This window comes from Oncorhynchus kisutch, unplaced genomic scaffold (genome assembly GCF_002021735.2).
Source record: "Oncorhynchus kisutch isolate 150728-3 unplaced genomic scaffold, Okis_V2 scaffold3334, whole genome shotgun sequence".
NCBI lineage: Eukaryota > Metazoa > Chordata > Actinopteri > Salmoniformes > Salmonidae > Oncorhynchus > Oncorhynchus kisutch.
In genome coordinates, this window is record NW_022265279.1 from 28,749 (window position 1) to 48,801 (window position 20,053).

The window sequence follows — 20,053 nt, forward strand, 5'->3', positions numbered from 1 at the left end:
CATCAGAATGTATCTTGTTGTACTATAGTGGTGGCTGGTTGCAGTTCTCTGTTCTCTGTCAGGGTTCAGTTACTTCTCATCAGAATGTATCTTGTTGTACTATAGTGGTGGCCGTTTGCAGTTATCTGTTCTCTGTCAGGGTTCAGTTACTTGGGCCACAGAAAGGGGAGGGGTCAGGCTGGTCTTCATATGTAAACATATATTTTAAACCATGTGAATGGATGATTGAGGGGGAACCAATTATCTCTTCTGCTCCACAGTGTCTGTGTGCCAGTCACTGTCTCTCTGATCTTGTCCAGGAGGGGGTGTATTTGATATATGCTAGTGGATGAGGTTTTGTTTTTGGTCCCAAATGGTACCAAGAGCGAGATAAGAACATAGTTTAGGAGACAAAGCTGAACGATAATTTATAGCCAATGCTGTCTGGCTATGTGTGTCTTTGCTATAAAGGATCTCAGTTGCAATGTGTAAGCACTCTCAGAATTCATTTCTAGACACTGAATTGATCTGAGAGTCACAGGGTTGTGATGGAGCTCATTATAATTAAAGATGGACTTTATGATAACTCTGACTTGTGTGGTGGTTTGCTCTCATGATTTGGTAAATACAGGAAATTTCCACTACAAGACCAACACATTTCTGCAGCATTGAAGGTTCCCAAGAACGCCTCCATCATTCTTAACTTAAATGGAAGACGTTTGGCATCACCAAGACTCTTCCTAGAGCTGGCCACCCAGCAGAGCCTTGGTCAGGGAGGTGACCAAGTGCCTGATGGTCACTCTGACAGAGCTCCAGAGTTCCTCTGTGAAGATGGGAGAACTTTCCAGAAGGACAACCATCTCTGCAGCACTCCACCAATCAGGTCTTTATGGTAGAGTGGCCAGATGGAAGCCACTCCTCAGTAAAAGGCACATGACAGCCCGCTTGCAGTTTGCCAAAAGGCACCTAAAGGACTCAGACCAAGAGAAACAAGATTCTCTGGTCTGATGAAACCAAGATTGAACTCTTTGACCTGAATGCAAAGCGTCACATCTGGATGAAACCTGTCACCAACGGTGAAGCATGGTGGTGGTGGCACCATCCCTACGGTGAAGCATGGTAGGGGCAGCATCATGCTGTGGGGATGTTTTTCAGTGGCAGGGACTGAGGGGATCTTGAGGGGATCCGCAGAGAAGAATGGGAGAAACACCCCCAATACAGGTGTACCAAGTTTGTAGCGTCATACCCAAAACGACTCAAGGCTGTAATCACTGCCAAAGGTGCATCAACAAAGTACTGAGTAAAGGGTCTGAATATTAATGGAAATGTGATATTTTAGTGTTTTTTAAATGTATAAATTTGCAATATTAAATGCAAACATTATTTTGCTTTGTCGTTATGGGGTATTGTGTGTGTCCATGTTAGAGTAAGGCTGTAATGTAACATAATGTGGAAAAAGTCAAGTGGTCAGAATCCTTTCTGAATGTACTGTATATGATCTATAGTTATTCAATGAAGATGATGTTTATAAAACACTGCGATCATGTCTTTAAGGTATCATGTCTCATGTCTTTAAGGTAGGCCGATCATGTCTTTAAGGTACGGTGATCATGTCTTTAAGGTGTCATGTCTCATGTCTTTAAGGTATCATGTCTCATGTCTTTAAGGTACGGTGATCATGTCTTTAAGGTACGGTGATCATGTCTTTAAGGTATCATGTCTCATGTCTTTAAGGTAGGCCGATCATGTCTTTAAGGTATCATGTCTCATGTCTTTAAGGTAGGCCGATCATGTCTTTAAGGTACGGTGATTATGTCTTTAAGGTACTGTGATCATGTCTTTAAGGTACGGTGATCATGTCTTTAAGGTACGGTGATTATGTCTTTAAGGTACGGTGATCATGTCTTTAAGGTATCATGTCTCATGTCTTTAAGGTAGGCCGATCATGTCTTTAAGGTACGGTGATCATGTCTTTAAGGTATCATGTCTCATGTCTTTAAGGTAGGCCGATCATGTCTTTAAGGTACGGTGATCATGTCTTTAAGGTACGGTGATCATGTCTTTAAGGTATCATGTCTTTAAGGTACGGTCATCATGTCTTTAAGGTACGGAGATCATGTCTTTAAGGTACGGTGATCATGTCTTTAAGGTATCATGTCTCATGTCTTTAAGGTAGGCCGATCATGTCTTTAAGGTACGGTGATCATGTCTTTAAGGTACGGTCATCATGTCTTTAAGGTATCATGTCTCATGTCTTTAAGGTACGGTGATCATGTCTTTAAGGTATCATGTCTCATGTCTTTAAGGTACGGTGATCATGTCTTTAAGGTATCATGTCTCATGTCTTTAAGGTAGGCCGATCATGTCTTTAAGGTACGGTGATCATGTCTTTAAGGTACGGTGATCATGTCTTTAAGGTACGGTGATCATGTCTTTAAGGTACGGTGATCATGTCTTTAAGGTACGGTGATCATGTCTTTAAGGTACGGTGATCATGTCTTTAAGGTACGGTGATCATGTCTTTAAGGTACGGTGATCATGTCTTTAAGGCGATCATGTCTTTAAGGTACGGTGATCATGTCTTTAAGGTACGGTGATCATGTCTTTAAGGTATCATATCATATTACATATCTTTAATATATTTACGTTTCATTTGGAGATGTCAGTCTGCCATGTCTGTCGCGAATGACACACCCCTTTTTTTGGGGAGTAACTGGTACTGTCAAACTATTGGCAGGGACTTGATGATGAAAGCCTTACTGCTCTCCAATTGGCTGCGTCAGAGTTGTCATGCTAATGAGGCTCCCTCATTTCTGTCCAATGAACTGGAGGAAGGGAGAAACTCACCAATCAACAGCCAACAAAGTACAATTCTATTTGAATTGAAGTGAATGTACATAATGTACATGTCTGTATGTTAACTTATCTTTCCTTGGATTCTTTAAGTTACTTTTCCAACACGATGGCTATAAATGGACTAACTACATCATCTCTGACTTCTGTTTTTAATCAAAGTTACGATCACAGAGGTGATCGGTTATTGTCTTCGGGACTCACATATAGGGAGGGTTAAGTTCATTGACTGCACCAAAAGAGAGATTTCTCCAAATCAGTGGAGGCTGGCGGATGGGAGGACGGCTCACAATAATGGCTGGAACAGAGCAAATGGAATGGAATCAAACACATAGAAACTCTGTGTTGTGATGTATTTAATACCACTCCACCCTAGTCCTCTCCAGCCATTACCATGAGCTTGTCCTCCCCAATTAAGGTGCCACCAGCCTCCTGTGCTCCAAATTATATTTCTTCAGGAGGTGAAAAAATCATATAACTTTCCAGTTAATTAGCTTTTTATGTACAGAACAACCCCCTCTGCCTGTCACCAGACACACACTGAATAATGTGTTAAGATGTCCCACAACCCCCTCTGCCTGTCACCACACACACTGAATAATGTGTTAAGATGTCCCACAACCCCCTCTGCCTGTCACCAAACACACACTGAATAATGTGTTAAGATGTCCCACAACCCCCTCTGCCTGTCACCACACACTGAATAATGTGTTAAGATGTCCCACAACCCCCTCTGCCTGTCACCACACACACACTGAATAATGTGTTAAGATGTCCCACAACCCCCTCTGCCTGTCACCACACACACTGAATAATGTGTTAAGATGTCCCACAACCCCCTCTGCCTGTCACCACACACTGAATAATGTGTTAAGATGTCCCACAACCCCCTCTGCCTGTCACCACACACACACTGAATAATGTGTTAAGATGTCCCACAACCCCCTCTGCCTGTCACCACACACACTGAGTAATGTGTTAAGATGTCCCACAATCCCCTCTGCCTGTCACCACACACACAGACACACACTGAATAATGTGTTAAGATGTCCCACAACCCCCTCTGCCTGTCACCAAACACACAGACACACACTGAATAATGTGTTAAGATGTCCCACAATCCCCTCTGCCTGCCACCACACACAGACACACACTGAATAATGTGTTAAGATGTCCCACAACCCCCTCTGCCTGTCACCACACACAGACACACACTGAATAATGTGTTAAGATGTCCCACAACCCCCTCTGCCTGTCACCACACACTGAATAATGTGTTAAGATGTCCCACAACCCCCTCTGCCTGTCACCACACACACACTGAATAATGTGTTAAGATGTCCCACAACCCCCTCTGCCTGTCACCACACACACTGAATAATGTGTTAAGATGTCCCACAACCCCCTCTGCCTGTCACCACACACACTGAATAATGTGTTAAGATGTCCCACAACCCCCTCTGCCTGTCACCAGACACAGACACACACTGAATAATGTGTTAAGATGTCCCACAACCCCCTCTGCCTGTCACCACACACACTGAATAATGTGTTAAGATGTCCCACAACCCCCTCTGCCTGTCACCACACACACTGAATAATGTGTTAAGATGTCCCACAACCCCCTCTGCCTGTCACCACACACAGACACACACTGAATAATGTGTTAAGATGTCCCACAACCCCCTCTGCCTGTCACCAGACACACTGAATAATGTGCTGTCATGTTCATGCATTATGGTGGAAACGGTGCTGTTTCACTGTCAAGAAAACATGTTTGTAACCGAAAGTATTCCTAGACAATTGTAGCTATTTACATGTTCAACCAGTCCCCTCCCTCTTCCTGTAGGGTGCAACCAGTCCCCTCCTTCTTCCTGTAGGGTGCAACCAGTCCCCTCCCTCTTCCTGTAGGGTGCAACCAGTCCCCTCCCTCTTCCTGTAGGGTGCAACCAGTCCCCTCCCTTTTCCTGTAGGGTGCAACCAGTCCCCTCCCTCTTCCTGTAGGGTGCAACCAGTCCCCTCCCTCTTCCTGTAGGGTTCAACCAGTCCCCTCCCTCTTCCTGTAGGGTTCAACCAGTCCCCTCCCTCCTCCTGTAGGGTTCAACCAGTCCCCTCCCTCTTCCTGTAGGGTTCAACCAGTCCCCTCCCACTTCCTGTAGGGTGCAACCAGTCCCCTCCCTCTTCCTGTAGGATGCAACCAGTCCCCTCCCTCTTCCTGTAAGGTTCAACCAGTCCCCTCCCTCTTCCTGTAGGGTGCAACCAGTCCCCTCATTCTTCCTGTAGGGTTCAACCAGTCCCCTCCTTCCTCCTGTAGGGTTCAACCAGTCCCCTCCCTCTTCCTGTAGGGTTCAACCAGTGCAACTAACTAACAACAGGCTGGAACAGGGCCATTGTCTACTATATTGGTAGTATCACCATCCCCACTAACTAACAACAGGCTGGAACGGGGCCATTGTCTACTATATTGGTAGTATCACCATCCCCACTAACTAACAACAGGCTGGAACAGGGCCATTGTCTACTATATTGGTAGTATCACCATCACCACTAACTAACAACAGACTGGAACAGGGCCATTGTCTACTATATTGGTAGTATTACCATCCCCACTAACTAACAACAGGCTGGAACAGGGCCATTGTCTACTATATTGGTAGTATCACCATCCCCCACTAACTAACAACAGGCTGGAACGGGGCCATTGTCTACTATATTGGTAGTATCACCATCCCCCACTAACTAACAACAGGCTGGAACGGGGCCATTGTCTACTATATTGGTAGTATCACCATCCCCACTAACTAACAACAGGCTGGAACAGGGCCATTGTCTACTATATTGGTAGTATTACCATCCCCACTAACTAACAACAGGCTGGAATGGGGCCATTGTCTACTATATTGGTAGTATCACCATCCCCACTAACTAACAACAGGCTGGAATGGGGCCATTGTCTACTATACTGGTAGTATCACCATCCCCACTAACTAACAACAGGCTGGAATGGGGCCATTATCTACTATATTGGTAGTATCACCATCCCCACTAACTAACAACAGACTGGAACAGGGCCATTGTCTACTATATTGGTAGTATTACCATCCCCACTAACTAACAACAGACTGGAACAGGGCCATTGTCTACTATACTGGTAGTATCACCATCCCCACTAACTAACAACAGGCTGGAATGGGGCCATTGTCTACTATATTGGTAGTATCACCGTCCCCACTAACTAACAACAGGCTGGAACAGGGCCATTATCTACTATATTGGTAGTATCACCATCCCCACTAACTAACAACAGGCTGGAATGGGGCCATTGTCTACTATATTGGTAGCGTTGCCATCCCCACTAACTAACAACAGGCTGGAACGGGGCCATTGTCTACTATATTGGTAGCGTTGCCATCCCCACTAACTAACAACAGGCTGGAACGGGGCCATTGTCTACTATATTGGTAGCGTTGCCATCCCCACTAACTAACAGTAGAAGAAGTAACTGAGTAGACATTTTAATCAGATTAACTTCCATAAGAGTTCTTTATTATGAGGGAAATATGACTTTACGTGACATTCCACCAAACAGCTGGGAATCAGAGATAACGTCTCATCATAAAACGCTGACATAAATCACAGATCAACACTAAAACTAATGATTCAGACTTTTACATCAGTCTTTTTATTTGACATATTTGTTTATTCATAGTTTTATTATTTGACATTATTCAGAAAGAGAACATTTCTTTACCTTAATTTCCAAACAGAGCAGGGTTGCAGAATTCCAGTAACTTTTAAAAGAATTCCCTGGTTTTCCAGAGATCTGAGGATCGCTGATTCCCTGGTTTTCCATAAATCTGAGGATCGCTGATTCCCTGGTTTTCCATAAATCTGAGGATCGCTGATTCCCTGGTTTTCCATAAATCTGAGGATCGCTGATTCCCTGGTTTTCCATAAATCTGAGGATCGCTGATTCCCTGGTTTTCCATAAATCTGAGGATTGCTGATTCCCTGGTTTTCCAGAAATCTGAGGATTGCTGATTCCCTGGTTTTCCAGAAATCTGAGGATTGCTGATTCCCTGGTTTTCCAGAGATCTGAGGATTGCTGATTCCCTGGTTTTCCAGAGATCTGAGGATCGCTGATTCCCTGGTTTTCCATAAATCTGAGGATTGCTGATTCCCTGGTTTTCCAGAAATCTGAGGATCGCTGATTCCCTGGTTTTCCATAAATCTGAGGATCGCTGATTCCCTGGTTTTCCAGAGATCTGAGGATCGCTGATTCCCTGGTTTTCCATAAATCTGAGGATCGCTGATTCCCTGGTTTTCCATAAATCTGAGGATCGCTGATTCCCTGTTTTTCCAGAAATCTGAGGATCGCTGATTCCCTGGTTTTCCATAAATCTGAGGATCGCTGATTCCCTGGTTTTCCAGAAATCTGAGGATCGCTGATTCCCTGGTTTTCCAGAAATCTGAGGATCGCTGATTCCCTGGTTTTCCATAAATCTGAGGATGGCTGATTCCCTGTTTTTCCAGAGATCTGAGGATTGCTGATTCCCTGGTTTTCCAGAAATCTGAGGATCGCTGATTCCCTGGTTTTCCATAAATCTGAGGATGGCTGATTCCCTGTTTTTCCAGAGATCTGAGGATTGCTGATTCCCTGGTTTTCCAGAAATCTGAGGATCGCTGATTCCCTGGTTTTCCATAAATCTGAGGATCGCTGATTCCCTGGTTTTCCAGAAATCTGAGGATTGCGGATTCCCTGGTTTTCCATAAATCTGAGGATTGCTGATTCCCTGGTTTTCCATAAATCTGAGGATTGCTGATTCCCTGGTTTTCCATAAATCTGAGGATTGCTGATTCCCTGGTTTTCCATAAATCTGAGGATTGCTGATTCCCTGGTTTTCCATAAATCTGAGGATTGCTGATTCCCTGGTTTTCCAGAAATCTGAGGATCGCTGATTCCCTGGTTTTCCAGAAATCTGAGGATTGCTGATTCCCTGGTTTTCCAGAGATCTGAGGATTGCTGATTCCCTGGTTTTCCATAAATCTGAGGATCGCTGATTCCCTGTTTTTCCATAAATCTGAGGATCGCTGATTCCCTGGTTTTCCAGAAATCTGAGGATTGCTGATTCCCTGGTTTTCCAGAAATCTGAGAATTGCTGATTCCCTGGTTTTCCAGAGATCTGAGGATTGCTGATTCCCTGGTTTTCCATAAATCTGAGGATCGCTGATTCCCTGTTTTTCCATAAATCTGAGGATCGCTGATTCCCTGGTTTTCCAGAAATCTGAGGATTGCTGATTCCCTGGTTTTCCAGAAATCTGAGAATTGCTGATTCCCTGGTTTTCCAGAGATCTGAGGATCGCTGATTCCCTGTTTTTCCATAAATCTGAGGATCGCTGATTCCCTGGTTTTCCAGAGATCTGAGGATTGCTGATTCCCTGGTTTTCCAGAGATCTGAGGATTGCTGATTCCCTGTTTTTCCATAAATCTGAGGATCGCTGATTCCCTGTTTTTCCATAAATCTGAGGATTGCTGATTCCCTGGTTTTCCAGAAATCTGAGAATTGCTGATTCCCTGGTTTTCCAGAGATCTGAGGATTGCTGTTTCCTGGTTTTCCATAAATCTGAGGATCGCTGATTCCCTGTTTTTCCATAAATCTGAGGATCGCTGATTCCCTGGTTTTCCAGAGATCTGAGGATTGCTGATTCCCTGGTTTTCCAGAGATCTGAGGATTGCTGATTCCCTGTTTTTCCATAAATCTGAGGATCGCTGATTCCCTGTTTTTCCATAAATCTGAGGATTGCTGATTCCCTGGTTTTCCAGAGATCTGAGGATTGCTGATTCCCTTGTTTTCCAGAGATCTGAGGATTACTGAATCCCTGTTTTTCCATAAATCTGAGGATTGCTGATTCCCTGGTTTTCCAGAGATCTGAGGATTGCTGATTCCCTTGTTTTCCAGAGATCTGAGGATTACTGAATCCCTGGTTTTCCATAAATCTGAGGATCGCTGATTCCTGCGTCCCTCAATATTCTGGGAATATTCAACAGTAAACCCTGACCAGTGTATTAAAGTTACAGGAACTTTTCAACCCGAAGACAGAGGTCGAAAACCACCTATGGATCATCCTGACAAGATGTTAGGTTGTATTTTGTACACTTCATCTTTATATTGAAGGCTAAACAAGGGTCCCAAATGGTACCCTATTCCCTATATAGTGCACTACTTTAGACCAGAGCCCTATGGCACCCTATTCCCTACATAGTGCACTACTTTAGACCAGAGCCATATGGAACCCTATTCCCTACATAGTGCACTACTTTAGACCAGAGCCCTATGGCACCCTATTCCCTATATAGTGCACTACTTTAGACCAGAGCCCATTGAGGGGTCCACATTGTGTTTCTATTAAATTATTTATTTCATTTAATAAGGAACTAACTCCTGACTACTCATTATGTTGTATTATTTCATACTCCATACTCATCTTGGGGACAATGAACCCACATATGAAATAAAATCGACAGACAGACAGACAGAGCAGCCCTAAGAAAGGTTAACAAGTCAAATATACTGTCAGGTGAAAATGATGAATTTTAGCATTCATTAGCACAATTGTTTGCATTCCCCATTCTGACGGACGTCATGATTGGACCTGTTGTTACGTTGGGGATTTATATACAGTACCAGTCAAAAGTTTGGACACACCTACTCATTCAAGGGTTTTTAGTTTTTACTATTTTCTACATTGTAGAATAATAGTGAAGACATAAAAACTAGGAAATAACACATATGGACTCACGTAGTAACCAAAAAAGTGTTAAACAAATCAAAATATATTTCATATTTTAGATTCTTCAACATAATAGATTCTCCTAACATAATAGATTCTCCTAACATAATAGTTTGTGGTGCTTTCGCTGTAAAGCACTTGTATTTTCATCAACATTTAAAATGAGTATTTCTGTAAATTGACGTTGTTCTCTGCAATATCACCGGATGTTTTTGGAACTACTGAACATAACGCGCCAATGTATACTGAGATTTCTTTATATAAAATGAACTTTATCGAACAAAACATAAATGTATTGTCTAACATGAAGTCCTATGAGTGTCATCTGATGAAGATCATCAAAGGTTAGTGATTAATTCTATCTCTATTTCAGATTTTTGTGACTCCTCTCTTTGCCTGGAAAGATGGCTGTGTTTTTCTGTTGCTTGGCTCTGACCTAACATAATCGTTTGTGGAGCTTTCACTGTAAAGCCTATTTGAAATCAGACACTGTGGCGGGATTAACAACACGATTACCTTTAAAATGGTGTTTAATACTTGTATGTTTGAGGAATTTTAATTATGAGATTTCTGTTGTTTGAATTTGGCGTCCTGCACTTTCACTGGCTGTTGTCAAATCGATCCCGTTAACGGGATTTCAGCCCTAAGAAGTTTTAAACAAAGAACAAATATAGTTGAGATTTGAGATTCTTCAAAGTAGCCACCCTTTGCCTTGATGGCCGCTTTGCATACTCTTGGCATTCTCTCAACCAGCTTCACCTGGAATGCTTTTCCAACAGTCTTGAAGGAGTTCCCACATATGCTGAGCACTTGTTGGCTGCTTTTCCATCACTCTGCGGCCCAACTCATCCCAAACCATCTCAATTGGGTTGAGGTCAGATGATTGTGGATGCCAGGTCATCTGATGTAGCACTCCATCACTCTCCTTCTTGGTCAAATATCCCTTACACAGCCTGGAGGTGTGTTTTGGGTCATTGTCCTGTTGATAGACAAATGATAGTCCCACTAAGTGCAAACCAGATGGGATGGCGTATCGCTGCAGAATGCTGTGGTAGCCATGCTGGTTAAGTGTGCCTTGAATTCTAAATAAATCACAGACAGTGTCACCAACAAAGCACCATCACACAACCTCCTCCATGCTTCAAGGTGGGAACCACACATGTGGAGATCATCCATTCACCTACTCTGCATCTCACAAAGACATGGTGGTTGGAACCAAACATTTCAAATTTGGACTCATCAGACCAAAGGACAGATTTCCACCGGTCTAATGTCCATTGCTCGTGTTTCTTGGCCCAAGCAAGTCTCTTCTTCCTATTGGTGTCCTTTAGTAGTGGTTTCTTTGCATCAATTTGACCACAAAGGCCTGATTCAAACAGTCTCCTCTGAACAGTTGATGTTGAGATGTGTCTCTTACTTGAACTCTGAAGCATTTATTTAGGCTGCAATCTGAGGTACAGCGAACTCTAATGTACTTATCCTCTGCAGCAGAGGAAACTCTGGGTCTTCCTTTCTTGTAGCGGTCCTCATGAGGCAGTTTCATCAGAGCACTTGATGGTTTTTGCGACTGCACTTTCAAAGTTCTTGACATTTTCCGTACGGACTGACCTTCATGTCGTAAAGTAATGATGGGCTGTCGTTTCTCTTTGCTAATTTGAGCTGATCTTTCCATAATATGGACTTGGTCATTTACCAAATAGGGCTATATTCTGTATACCATTCTTTAATCAAGGCATACCTATTCATTTTTTTTAAATCCAGGTGATTACCTCATGAAGCTGGTTGAGAGAAGGCCAAGAGTGTGCAAAGCTGTCATCAAGGCAACAGGTGGCTACTTTTAAGAATCTGAAATCTAAAATATATTTTGATTTGTTTAATGTATTTTTGGTTACAACATGATTCCATATGTGTTCTCTGGTTCTTCAGGTATTTGTAACAAGTGGCTCTTAAACATTGAACCACAACAACGATCAACTGACATCAGTCTTTGAGTTTTCTCCAATTCTTATGGGACTATATAGTATCAATATTGTGTAGACTGATCTGTATAAACAACATATTGATTATCGATCTTGGATCACATGTAAATCATAGCATCACATGTAAATCATAGCATCACATGTAAATCATAGCATCACATGTAAATCATAGCATCACATGTAAATCATAGCATCACATGTAAATCATAGCATCACATGTAAAATGCATTGAGATTATTGCAACATGTCAAGCACATCAGGAGCACAGTATCTAACATAGAAACAGTTTCCTTATTGTTGTAGACAGTCTTTAACCTACAGTATCTAGCATAGAAGCAGTGTCCTTATTGTTATAGACAATCTTTAACCTACAGTATCTAGCATAGAAGCAGTGTCCTTATTGTTATAGACAATCTTTAACCTACAGTATCTAACATAGAAACAGTTTCCTTATTGTTATAGACAGTCTTTAACCTACAGTATCTAACATAGAAACAGTTTCCTTATTGTTATAGACAATCTTTAACCTACAGTATCTAACATAGAAACAGTTTCCTTATATTTTTTTAGCAGGTGACAGTCAGGAGCCAATCTGTAGTGAGCACTGAGACAGAACATTGCAGCTGGAGCTTATGACTCACATGATGAGAGACCTTCCACTTCCTATTGTGTGTCAGTTGGGAGTGTTTGTGAGGACTTATAGAGGGTTTGACAATGGGGGCACTTTGGCAACTTGGCCTTCCATTCAGTTGGTGAGATGGATGTTGCATTGACATCGGAGGAGATGAAGAGGGGTCTCCTCAGCAGAAGTAGATCTCTCCATCTAGAGGAGGCTCTAGGTGCTGGGTATCTACGGAGACAAACAGATAAACAGACTACAATCAAACCACGGTTGTATTTACACTGCCTAGTGAAAGTCTACCCACATTTTGCTGCTCAACAACATTCTAAATAATAATGTGATTAAAACATTTGATTATATTGAATCACAGACCCAACAACCATATCAAGTATTGTGGTAGCAGCACCATGTTATGGGCATGCTTGTCATCGGAAAGGACTGGGGAGTTTGTTAGGATCAGAAAAATATGAAGGGAGCAGTCTTCTGAAACCTAACTCTGGAATAGAGTTGTTGAGTGTTCCTGATGGGTCCAGTCTCAGTCCTGCTTTAAATTTGCATGAAAATTAGAGACAAGGTCTGAATATTTCTGTCCATCAATGACTCTCAAATAAATGTACTAAACTTGAGTAATAATGACAAAAGCAATGTTTAAATGTCGCCCTAAGAGTAACACACAGATGGAGGTATCGTATTCTAATTGTTGCAGAAGGTGATCACACCAAGCATTAACTCTTGCTGTGAAGACATAAGCAATAAAGACAACTATGTTTTTAAATTTGTAATTCATTTGGAAAACCCTCAGATCCCAGCACATAAAGATATGGCACTGTAGTAGAATAGCCCAGGCCACAGACCCAACAACCAATAACTGGACCCGATTGTGGTCTCAACACTGTAGTAGAATAGCCCAGGACACAGACCCAACAACCAATAACAATGACTGGATTGTGGCCACAACACTGTAGTAGAATAGCCCAGGCCACAGACCCAACAACCAATAACTGGACTGGATTGTGGTCTCAACACTGTAGTAGAATAGCCCAGGCCACAGACCCAACAACCAATAACTGGACTGGATTGTGGTCTCAACACTGGAGTAGAATAGCCCAGGCCACAGACCCAACAACCAATAACTGGACTGGATTGTGGTCTCAACACTGTAGTAGAATAGCCCAGGCCACAGACCCAACAACCAATAACTGGACTGGATTGTGGTCTCAACACTGTAGTAGAATAGCCCAGGCCACAGACCCAACAACCAATAACTGGACTGGATTGTGGTCTCAACACTGTAGTAGAATAGCCCAGGCCACAGACCCAACAACCAATAACTGGACTGGATTGTGGTCTCAACACTGTAGTAGAATAGCCCAGGCCACAGACCCAACAACCAATAACTGGACTGGATTGTGGTCTCAACACTGTAGTAGAATAGCCCAGGCCACAGACCCAACAACCAATAACTGGACTGGATTGTGGTCTCAACACTGTAGGAGAATAGCCCAGGCCACAGACCCAACAACCAATAACTGGACTGGATTGTGGTCTCAACACTGTAGTAGAATAGCCCAGGCCACAGACCCAACAACCAATAACTGGACTGGATTGTGGTCACAACACTGTAGTAGAATAGCCCAGGCCACAGACCCAACAACCAATAACTGGACTGGATTGTGGTCTCAACACTGTAGTAGAATAGCCCAGGCCACAGACCCAACAACCAATAACTGGACTGGATTGTGGTCTCAACACTGTAGTAGAATAGCCCAGGACACAGACCCAACAACCAATAACTGGACTGGATTGTGGTCACAACACTGTAGTAGAATAGCCCAGGCCACAGACCCAACAACCAATAACTGGACTGGATTGTGGTCTCAACACTGTAGTAGAATAGCCCAGGACACAGACCCAACAACCAATAACTGGACTGGATTGTGGTCTCAACACTGTAGTAGAATAGCCCAGGCCACAGACCCAACAACCAATAACTGGACTGGATTGTGGTCTCAACACTGTAGTAGAATAGCCCAGGCCACAGACCCAACAACCAATAACTGGACTGGATTGTGGTCTCAACACTGTAGTAGAATAGCCCAGGCCACAGACCCAACAACCAATAACTGGACTGGATTGTGGTCTCAACACTGGAGTAGAATAGCCCAGGCCACAGACCCAACAACCAATAACTGGACTGGATTGTGGTCTCAACACTGTAGTAGAATAGCCCAGGACACAGACCCAACAACCAATAACTGGACTGGATTGTGGTCTCAACACTGTAGTAGAATAGCCCAGGCCACAGACCCAACAACCAATAACTGGACTGGATTGTGGTCACAACACTGTAGTAGAATAGCCCAGGCCACAGACCAAACAACCAATAACTGGACTAGATTGTGGTCTCAACACTGTAGTAGAATAGCCCAGGACACAGACCCAACAGCCAATAACTGGACTGGATTGTGGTCTCAACACTGTAGTAGAATAGCCCAGGCCACAGACCCAACAACCAATAACTGGACTGGATTGTGGTCTCAACACTGTAGTAGAATAGCCCAGGCCACAGACCCAACAACCAATAACTGGACTGGATTGTGGTCTCAACACTGTAGTAGAATAGCCCAGGCCACAGACCCAACAACCAATAACTGGACTGGATTGTGGTCTCAACACTGTAGTAGAATAGCCCAGGCCACAGACCCAACAACCAATAACTGGACTGGATTGTGGTCTCAACACTGTAGTAGAATAGCCCAGGCCACAGACCCAACAACCAATAACTGGACTGGATTGTGGTCACAACACTGTAGTAGAATAGCCCAGGCCACAGACCCAACAACCAATAACTGGACTGGATTGTGGTCTCAACACTGTAGTAGAATAGCCCAGGCCACAGACCCAACAACCAATAACTGGACTGGATTGTGGTCTCAACACTGTAGTAGAATAGCCCAGGACACAGACCCAACAACCAATAACTGGACTGGATTGTGGTCACAACACTGTAGTAGAATAGCCCAGGCCACAGACCCAACAACCAATAACTGGACTGGATTGTGGTCTCAACACTGTAGTAGAATAGCCCAGGACACAGACCCAACAACCAATAACTGGACTGGATTGTGGTCTCAACACTGTAGTAGAATAGCCCAGGCCACAGACCCAACAACCAATAACTGGACTGGATTGTGGTCTCAACACTGTAGTAGAATAGCCCAGGCCACAGACCCAACAACCAATAACTGGACTGGATTGTGGTCTCAACACTGTAGTAGAATAGCCCAGGCCACAGACCCAACAACCAATAACTGGACTGGATTGTGGTCTCAACACTGGAGTAGAATAGCCCAGGCCACAGACCCAACAACCAATAACTGGACTGGATTGTGGTCTCAACACTGTAGTAGAATAGCCCAGGACACAGACCCAACAACCAATAACTGGACTGGATTGTGGTCTCAACACTGTAGTAGAATAGCCCAGGCCACAGACCCAACAACCAATAACTGGACTGGATTGTGGTCACAACACTGTAGTAGAATAGCCCAGGCCACAGACCAAACAACCAATAACTGGACTAGATTGTGGTCTCAACACTGTAGTAGAATAGCCCAGGCCACAGACCCAACAACCAATAACTGGACTGGATTGTGGTCTCAACACTGTAGTAGAATAGCCCAGGACACAGACCCAACAGCCAATAACTGGACTGGATTGTGGTCTCAACACTGTAGTAGAATAGCCCAGGCCACAGACCCAACAACCAATAACTGGACTGGATTGTGGTCTCAACACTGTAGTAGAATAGCCCAGGCCACAGACCCAACAACCAATAACTGGACTGGATTGTGGTCTCAACACTGTAGTAGAATAGCCCAGGACACAGACCCAACAACAAATAACTGGACTGGATTGTGGTCTCAACACTGTAGTAGAATAGCCCAGGCCACAGACCCAACAACCAATAACTGGACTGGATTGTGGTCTCAACACTGGAGTAGAATAGCCCAGGCCACAGACCCAACAACCAATAACTGGACTGGATTGTGGTCTCAACACTGTAGTAGAATAGCCCAGGCCACAGACCCAACAACCAATAACTGGACTGGATTGTGGTCTCAACACTGTAGTAGAATAGCCCAGGCCACAGACCCAACAACCAATAACTGGACTGGATTGTGGTCTCAACACTGTAGTAGAATAGCCCAGGCCACAGACCCAACAACCAATAACTGGACTGGATTGTGGTCTCAACACTGTAGTAGAATAGCCCAGGCCACAGACCCAACAACCAATAACTGGACTGGATTGTGGTCTCAACACTGTAGTAGAATAGCCCAGGCCACAGACCCAACAACCAATAACTGGACTGGATTGTGGTCACAACACTGTAGTAGAATAGCCCAGGCCACAGACCCAACAACCAATAACTGGACTGGATTGTGGTCTCAACACTGTAGTAGAATAGCCCAGGCCACAGACCCAACAACCAATAACTGGACTGGATTGTGGTCTCAACACTGTAGTAGAATAGCCCAGGACACAGACCCAACAACCAATAACTGGACTGGATTGTGGTCACAACACTGTAGTAGAATAGCCCAGGCCACAGACCCAACAACCAATAACTGGACTGGATTGTGGTCTCAACACTGTAGTAGAATAGCCCAGGACACAGACCCAACAACCAATAACTGGACTGGATTGTGGTCTCAACACTGTAGTAGAATAGCCCAGGCCACAGACCCAACAACCAATAACTGGACTGGATTGTGGTCTCAACACTGTAGTAGAATAGCCCAGGCCACAGACCCAACAACCAATAACTGGACTGGATTGTGGTCTCAACACTGTAGTAGAATAGCCCAGGCCACAGACCCAACAACCAATAACTGGACTGGATTGTGTTCTCAACACTGGAATAGAATAGCCCAGGCCACAGACCCAACAACCAATAACTGGACTGGATTGTGGTCTCAACACTGTAGTAGAATAGCCCAGGACACAGACCCAACAACCAATAACTGGACTGGATTGTGGTCTCAACACTGTAGTAGAATAGCCCAGGCCACAGACCCAACAACCAATAACTGGACTGGATTGTGGTCACAACACTGTAGTAGAATAGCCCAGGCCACAGACCCAACAACCAATAACTGGACTAGATTGTGGTCTCAACACTGTAGTAGAATAGCCCAGGACACAGACCCAACAGCCAATAACTGGACTGGATTGTGGTCTCAACACTGTAGTAGAATAGCCCAGGACACAGACCCAACAGCCAATAACTGGACTGGATTGTGGTCTCAACACTGTAGTAGAATAGCCCAGGCCACAGACCCAACAACCAATAACTGGACTGGATTGTGGTCTCAACACTGTAGTAGAATAGCCCAGGCCACAGACCCAACAACCAATAACTGGACTGGATTGTGGTCTCAACACTGTAGTAGAATAGCCCAGGACACAGACCCAACAACCAATAACTGGACCCGATTGTGGTCTCAACACTGTAGTAGAATAGCCCAGGCCACAGACCCAACAACCAATAACTGGACTGGATTGTGGTCTCAACACTATAGTAGAATAGCCCAGGCCACAGACCCAACAACCAATAACTGGACTGGATTGTGGTCTCAACACTGTAGTAGAATAGCCCAGGACACAGACCCAACAACCAATAACTGGACTGGATTGTGGTCTCAACACTGTAGTAGAATAGCCCAGGCCACAGACCCAACAACCAATAACTGGACTGGATTGTGGTCTCAACACTGGAGTAGAATAGCCCAGGCCACAGACCCAACTACCAATAACTGGACTGGTTTGTGGTCTCAACACTGTAGTAGAATAGCCCAGGCCACAGACCCAACAACCAATAACTGGACTGGATTGTGGCCACAACAACATTCTGATTCTCCTCCCTGTCTCAACACAGTAGTGTAGTTATACCTGGTGACTGTCCTCCCTGTCTCAACACTGTAGTGTAGTTATACCTGGTGACTGTCCTCCCTGTCTCAACACGGTAGTGTAGTTATACCTGCTGACTGTCCTCCCTGTCTCAACACGGTAGTGTAGTTATACCTGCTGACTGTCCTCCCTGTCTCAACACTGTAGTGTAGTTATACCTGGTGACTGTCCTCCCTGTCTCAACACTGTAGTGTGTACCTGGTGACTGTCCTCCCTGTCTCAACACTGTAGTGTGTACCTGGTGACTGTCCTCCCTGTCTCAACACTGGAGTGTAGTTATACCTGCTGACTGTCCTCCCTGTCTCAACACTGTAGTGTAGTTATACCTGGTGACTGTCCTCCCTGTCTCAACACTGTAGTGTGTACCTGGTGACTGTCCTCCCTGTCTCAACACTGTAGTGTGTACCTGGTGACTGTCCTCCCTGTCTCAACACTGGAGTGTAGTTATACCTGCTGACTGTCCTCCCTGTCTCAACACTGTAGTGTAGTTATACCTGGTGACTGTCCTCCCTGTCTCAACACTGTAGTGTAGTTATACCTGGTGACTGTCCTCCCTGTCTCAACACTGTAGTGTAGTTATACCTGGTGACTGTCCTCCCTGTCTCAACACTGTAGTGTAGTTATACCTGGTGACTGTCCTCCCTGTCTCAACACGGTAGTGTAGTTATACCTGCTGACTGTCCTCCCTGTCTCAACACGGTAGTGTAGTTATACCTGCTGACTGTCCTCCCTGTCTCAACACTGTAGTGTAGTTATACCTGGTGACTGTCCTCCCTGTCTCAACACTGTAGTGTGTACCTGGTGACTGTCCTCCCTGTCTCAACACTGTAGTGTAATTATACCTGCTGACTGTCCTCCCTGTCTCAACACTGTAGTGTGTACCTGGTGACTGTCCTCCCTGTCTCAACACTGGAGTGTAGTTATACCTGCTGACTGTCCTCCCTGTCTCAACACTGTAGTGTAGTTATACCTGGTGACTGTCCTCCCTGTCTCAACACTGTAGTGTAGTTATACCTGGTGACTGTCCTCCCTGTCTCAACACTGTAGTGTAGTTATACCTGGTGACTGTCCTCCCTGTCTAAACACGGTAGTGTAGTTATACCTGCTGACTGTCCTCCCTGTCTCAACACTGTAGTGTAGTTATACCTGGTGACTGTCCTCCCTGTCTCAACACTGTAGTGTAGTTATACCTGGTGACTGTCCTCCCTGTCTCAACACTGTAGTGTAGTTATACCTGGTGACTGTCCTCCCTGTCTCAACACTGTAGTGTAGTTATACCTGCTGACTGTCCTCCCTGTCTCAACACTGTAGTGTGTACCTGGTGACTGTCCTCCCTGTCTCAACACTGTAGTGTAGTTATACCTGGTGACTGTCCTCCCTGTCTCAACACTGTAGTGTAGTTATACCTACTGACTGTCCTCCCTGTCTCAACACTGTAGTGTAGTTATACCTGGTGACTGTCCTCCCCGTCTCAACACTGTAGTGTAGTTATATACCTGGTCACTGTCCTCCCTGTCTCAACACTGTAGTGTATACCTGGTGACTGTGTACCCTGTTCCTTCTTCTTCTTGTCCTTCTTGTTCTTGCTCCTGTCTTTAGCCAGTTGCAGCAGTCTTTTAGGTATCTGGTTCTGACTGTCTCCACTAGGGGCCTTTAGGGCCATGGCCTCAGAGAAAGGGCTTAGGCTCTTCCCTTTTGACGAGGTCAGGGATTCTTTCCTGGGAGAGGAGGAGAGCTCAGTCGGGTCCATTGGATCTTTGTCCAGGGAGGTAGAGGAGGGGAAGTGGGGGGAGTCGTCTGAGGTAGAAGAGGGAGTTCTCTGTATCCACCTCTGTTGGAGATGACAGGAGGTGCG

The 20,053-nt window shown here is 44.6% G+C and overlaps 1 protein-coding gene across 3 annotated transcripts in view; it reads right to left on the reverse strand.

Moving 5' to 3' along the window:
- Positions 1-11,243: 11,243 nt before the first annotated feature.
- Positions 11,244-20,053, reverse strand: part of LOC109881229 (A-kinase anchor protein 13) — a 95,202-nt gene continuing 86,392 nt past the window's right edge. For all 3 annotated transcript variants that reach the window (XM_031820399.1, XM_031820398.1, XM_031820397.1), the window contains exons 23-24: positions 19,735-20,029; positions 11,244-12,453 (exon numbers count right to left, since the gene is read on the reverse strand). In XM_031820399.1, the coding sequence (XP_031676259.1) occupies positions 19,935-20,029 (95 nt within the window). In that variant the 3' untranslated portion in view covers positions 11,244-12,453; positions 19,735-19,934. The remainder of the gene's footprint in view (positions 12,454-19,734; positions 20,030-20,053) is intronic.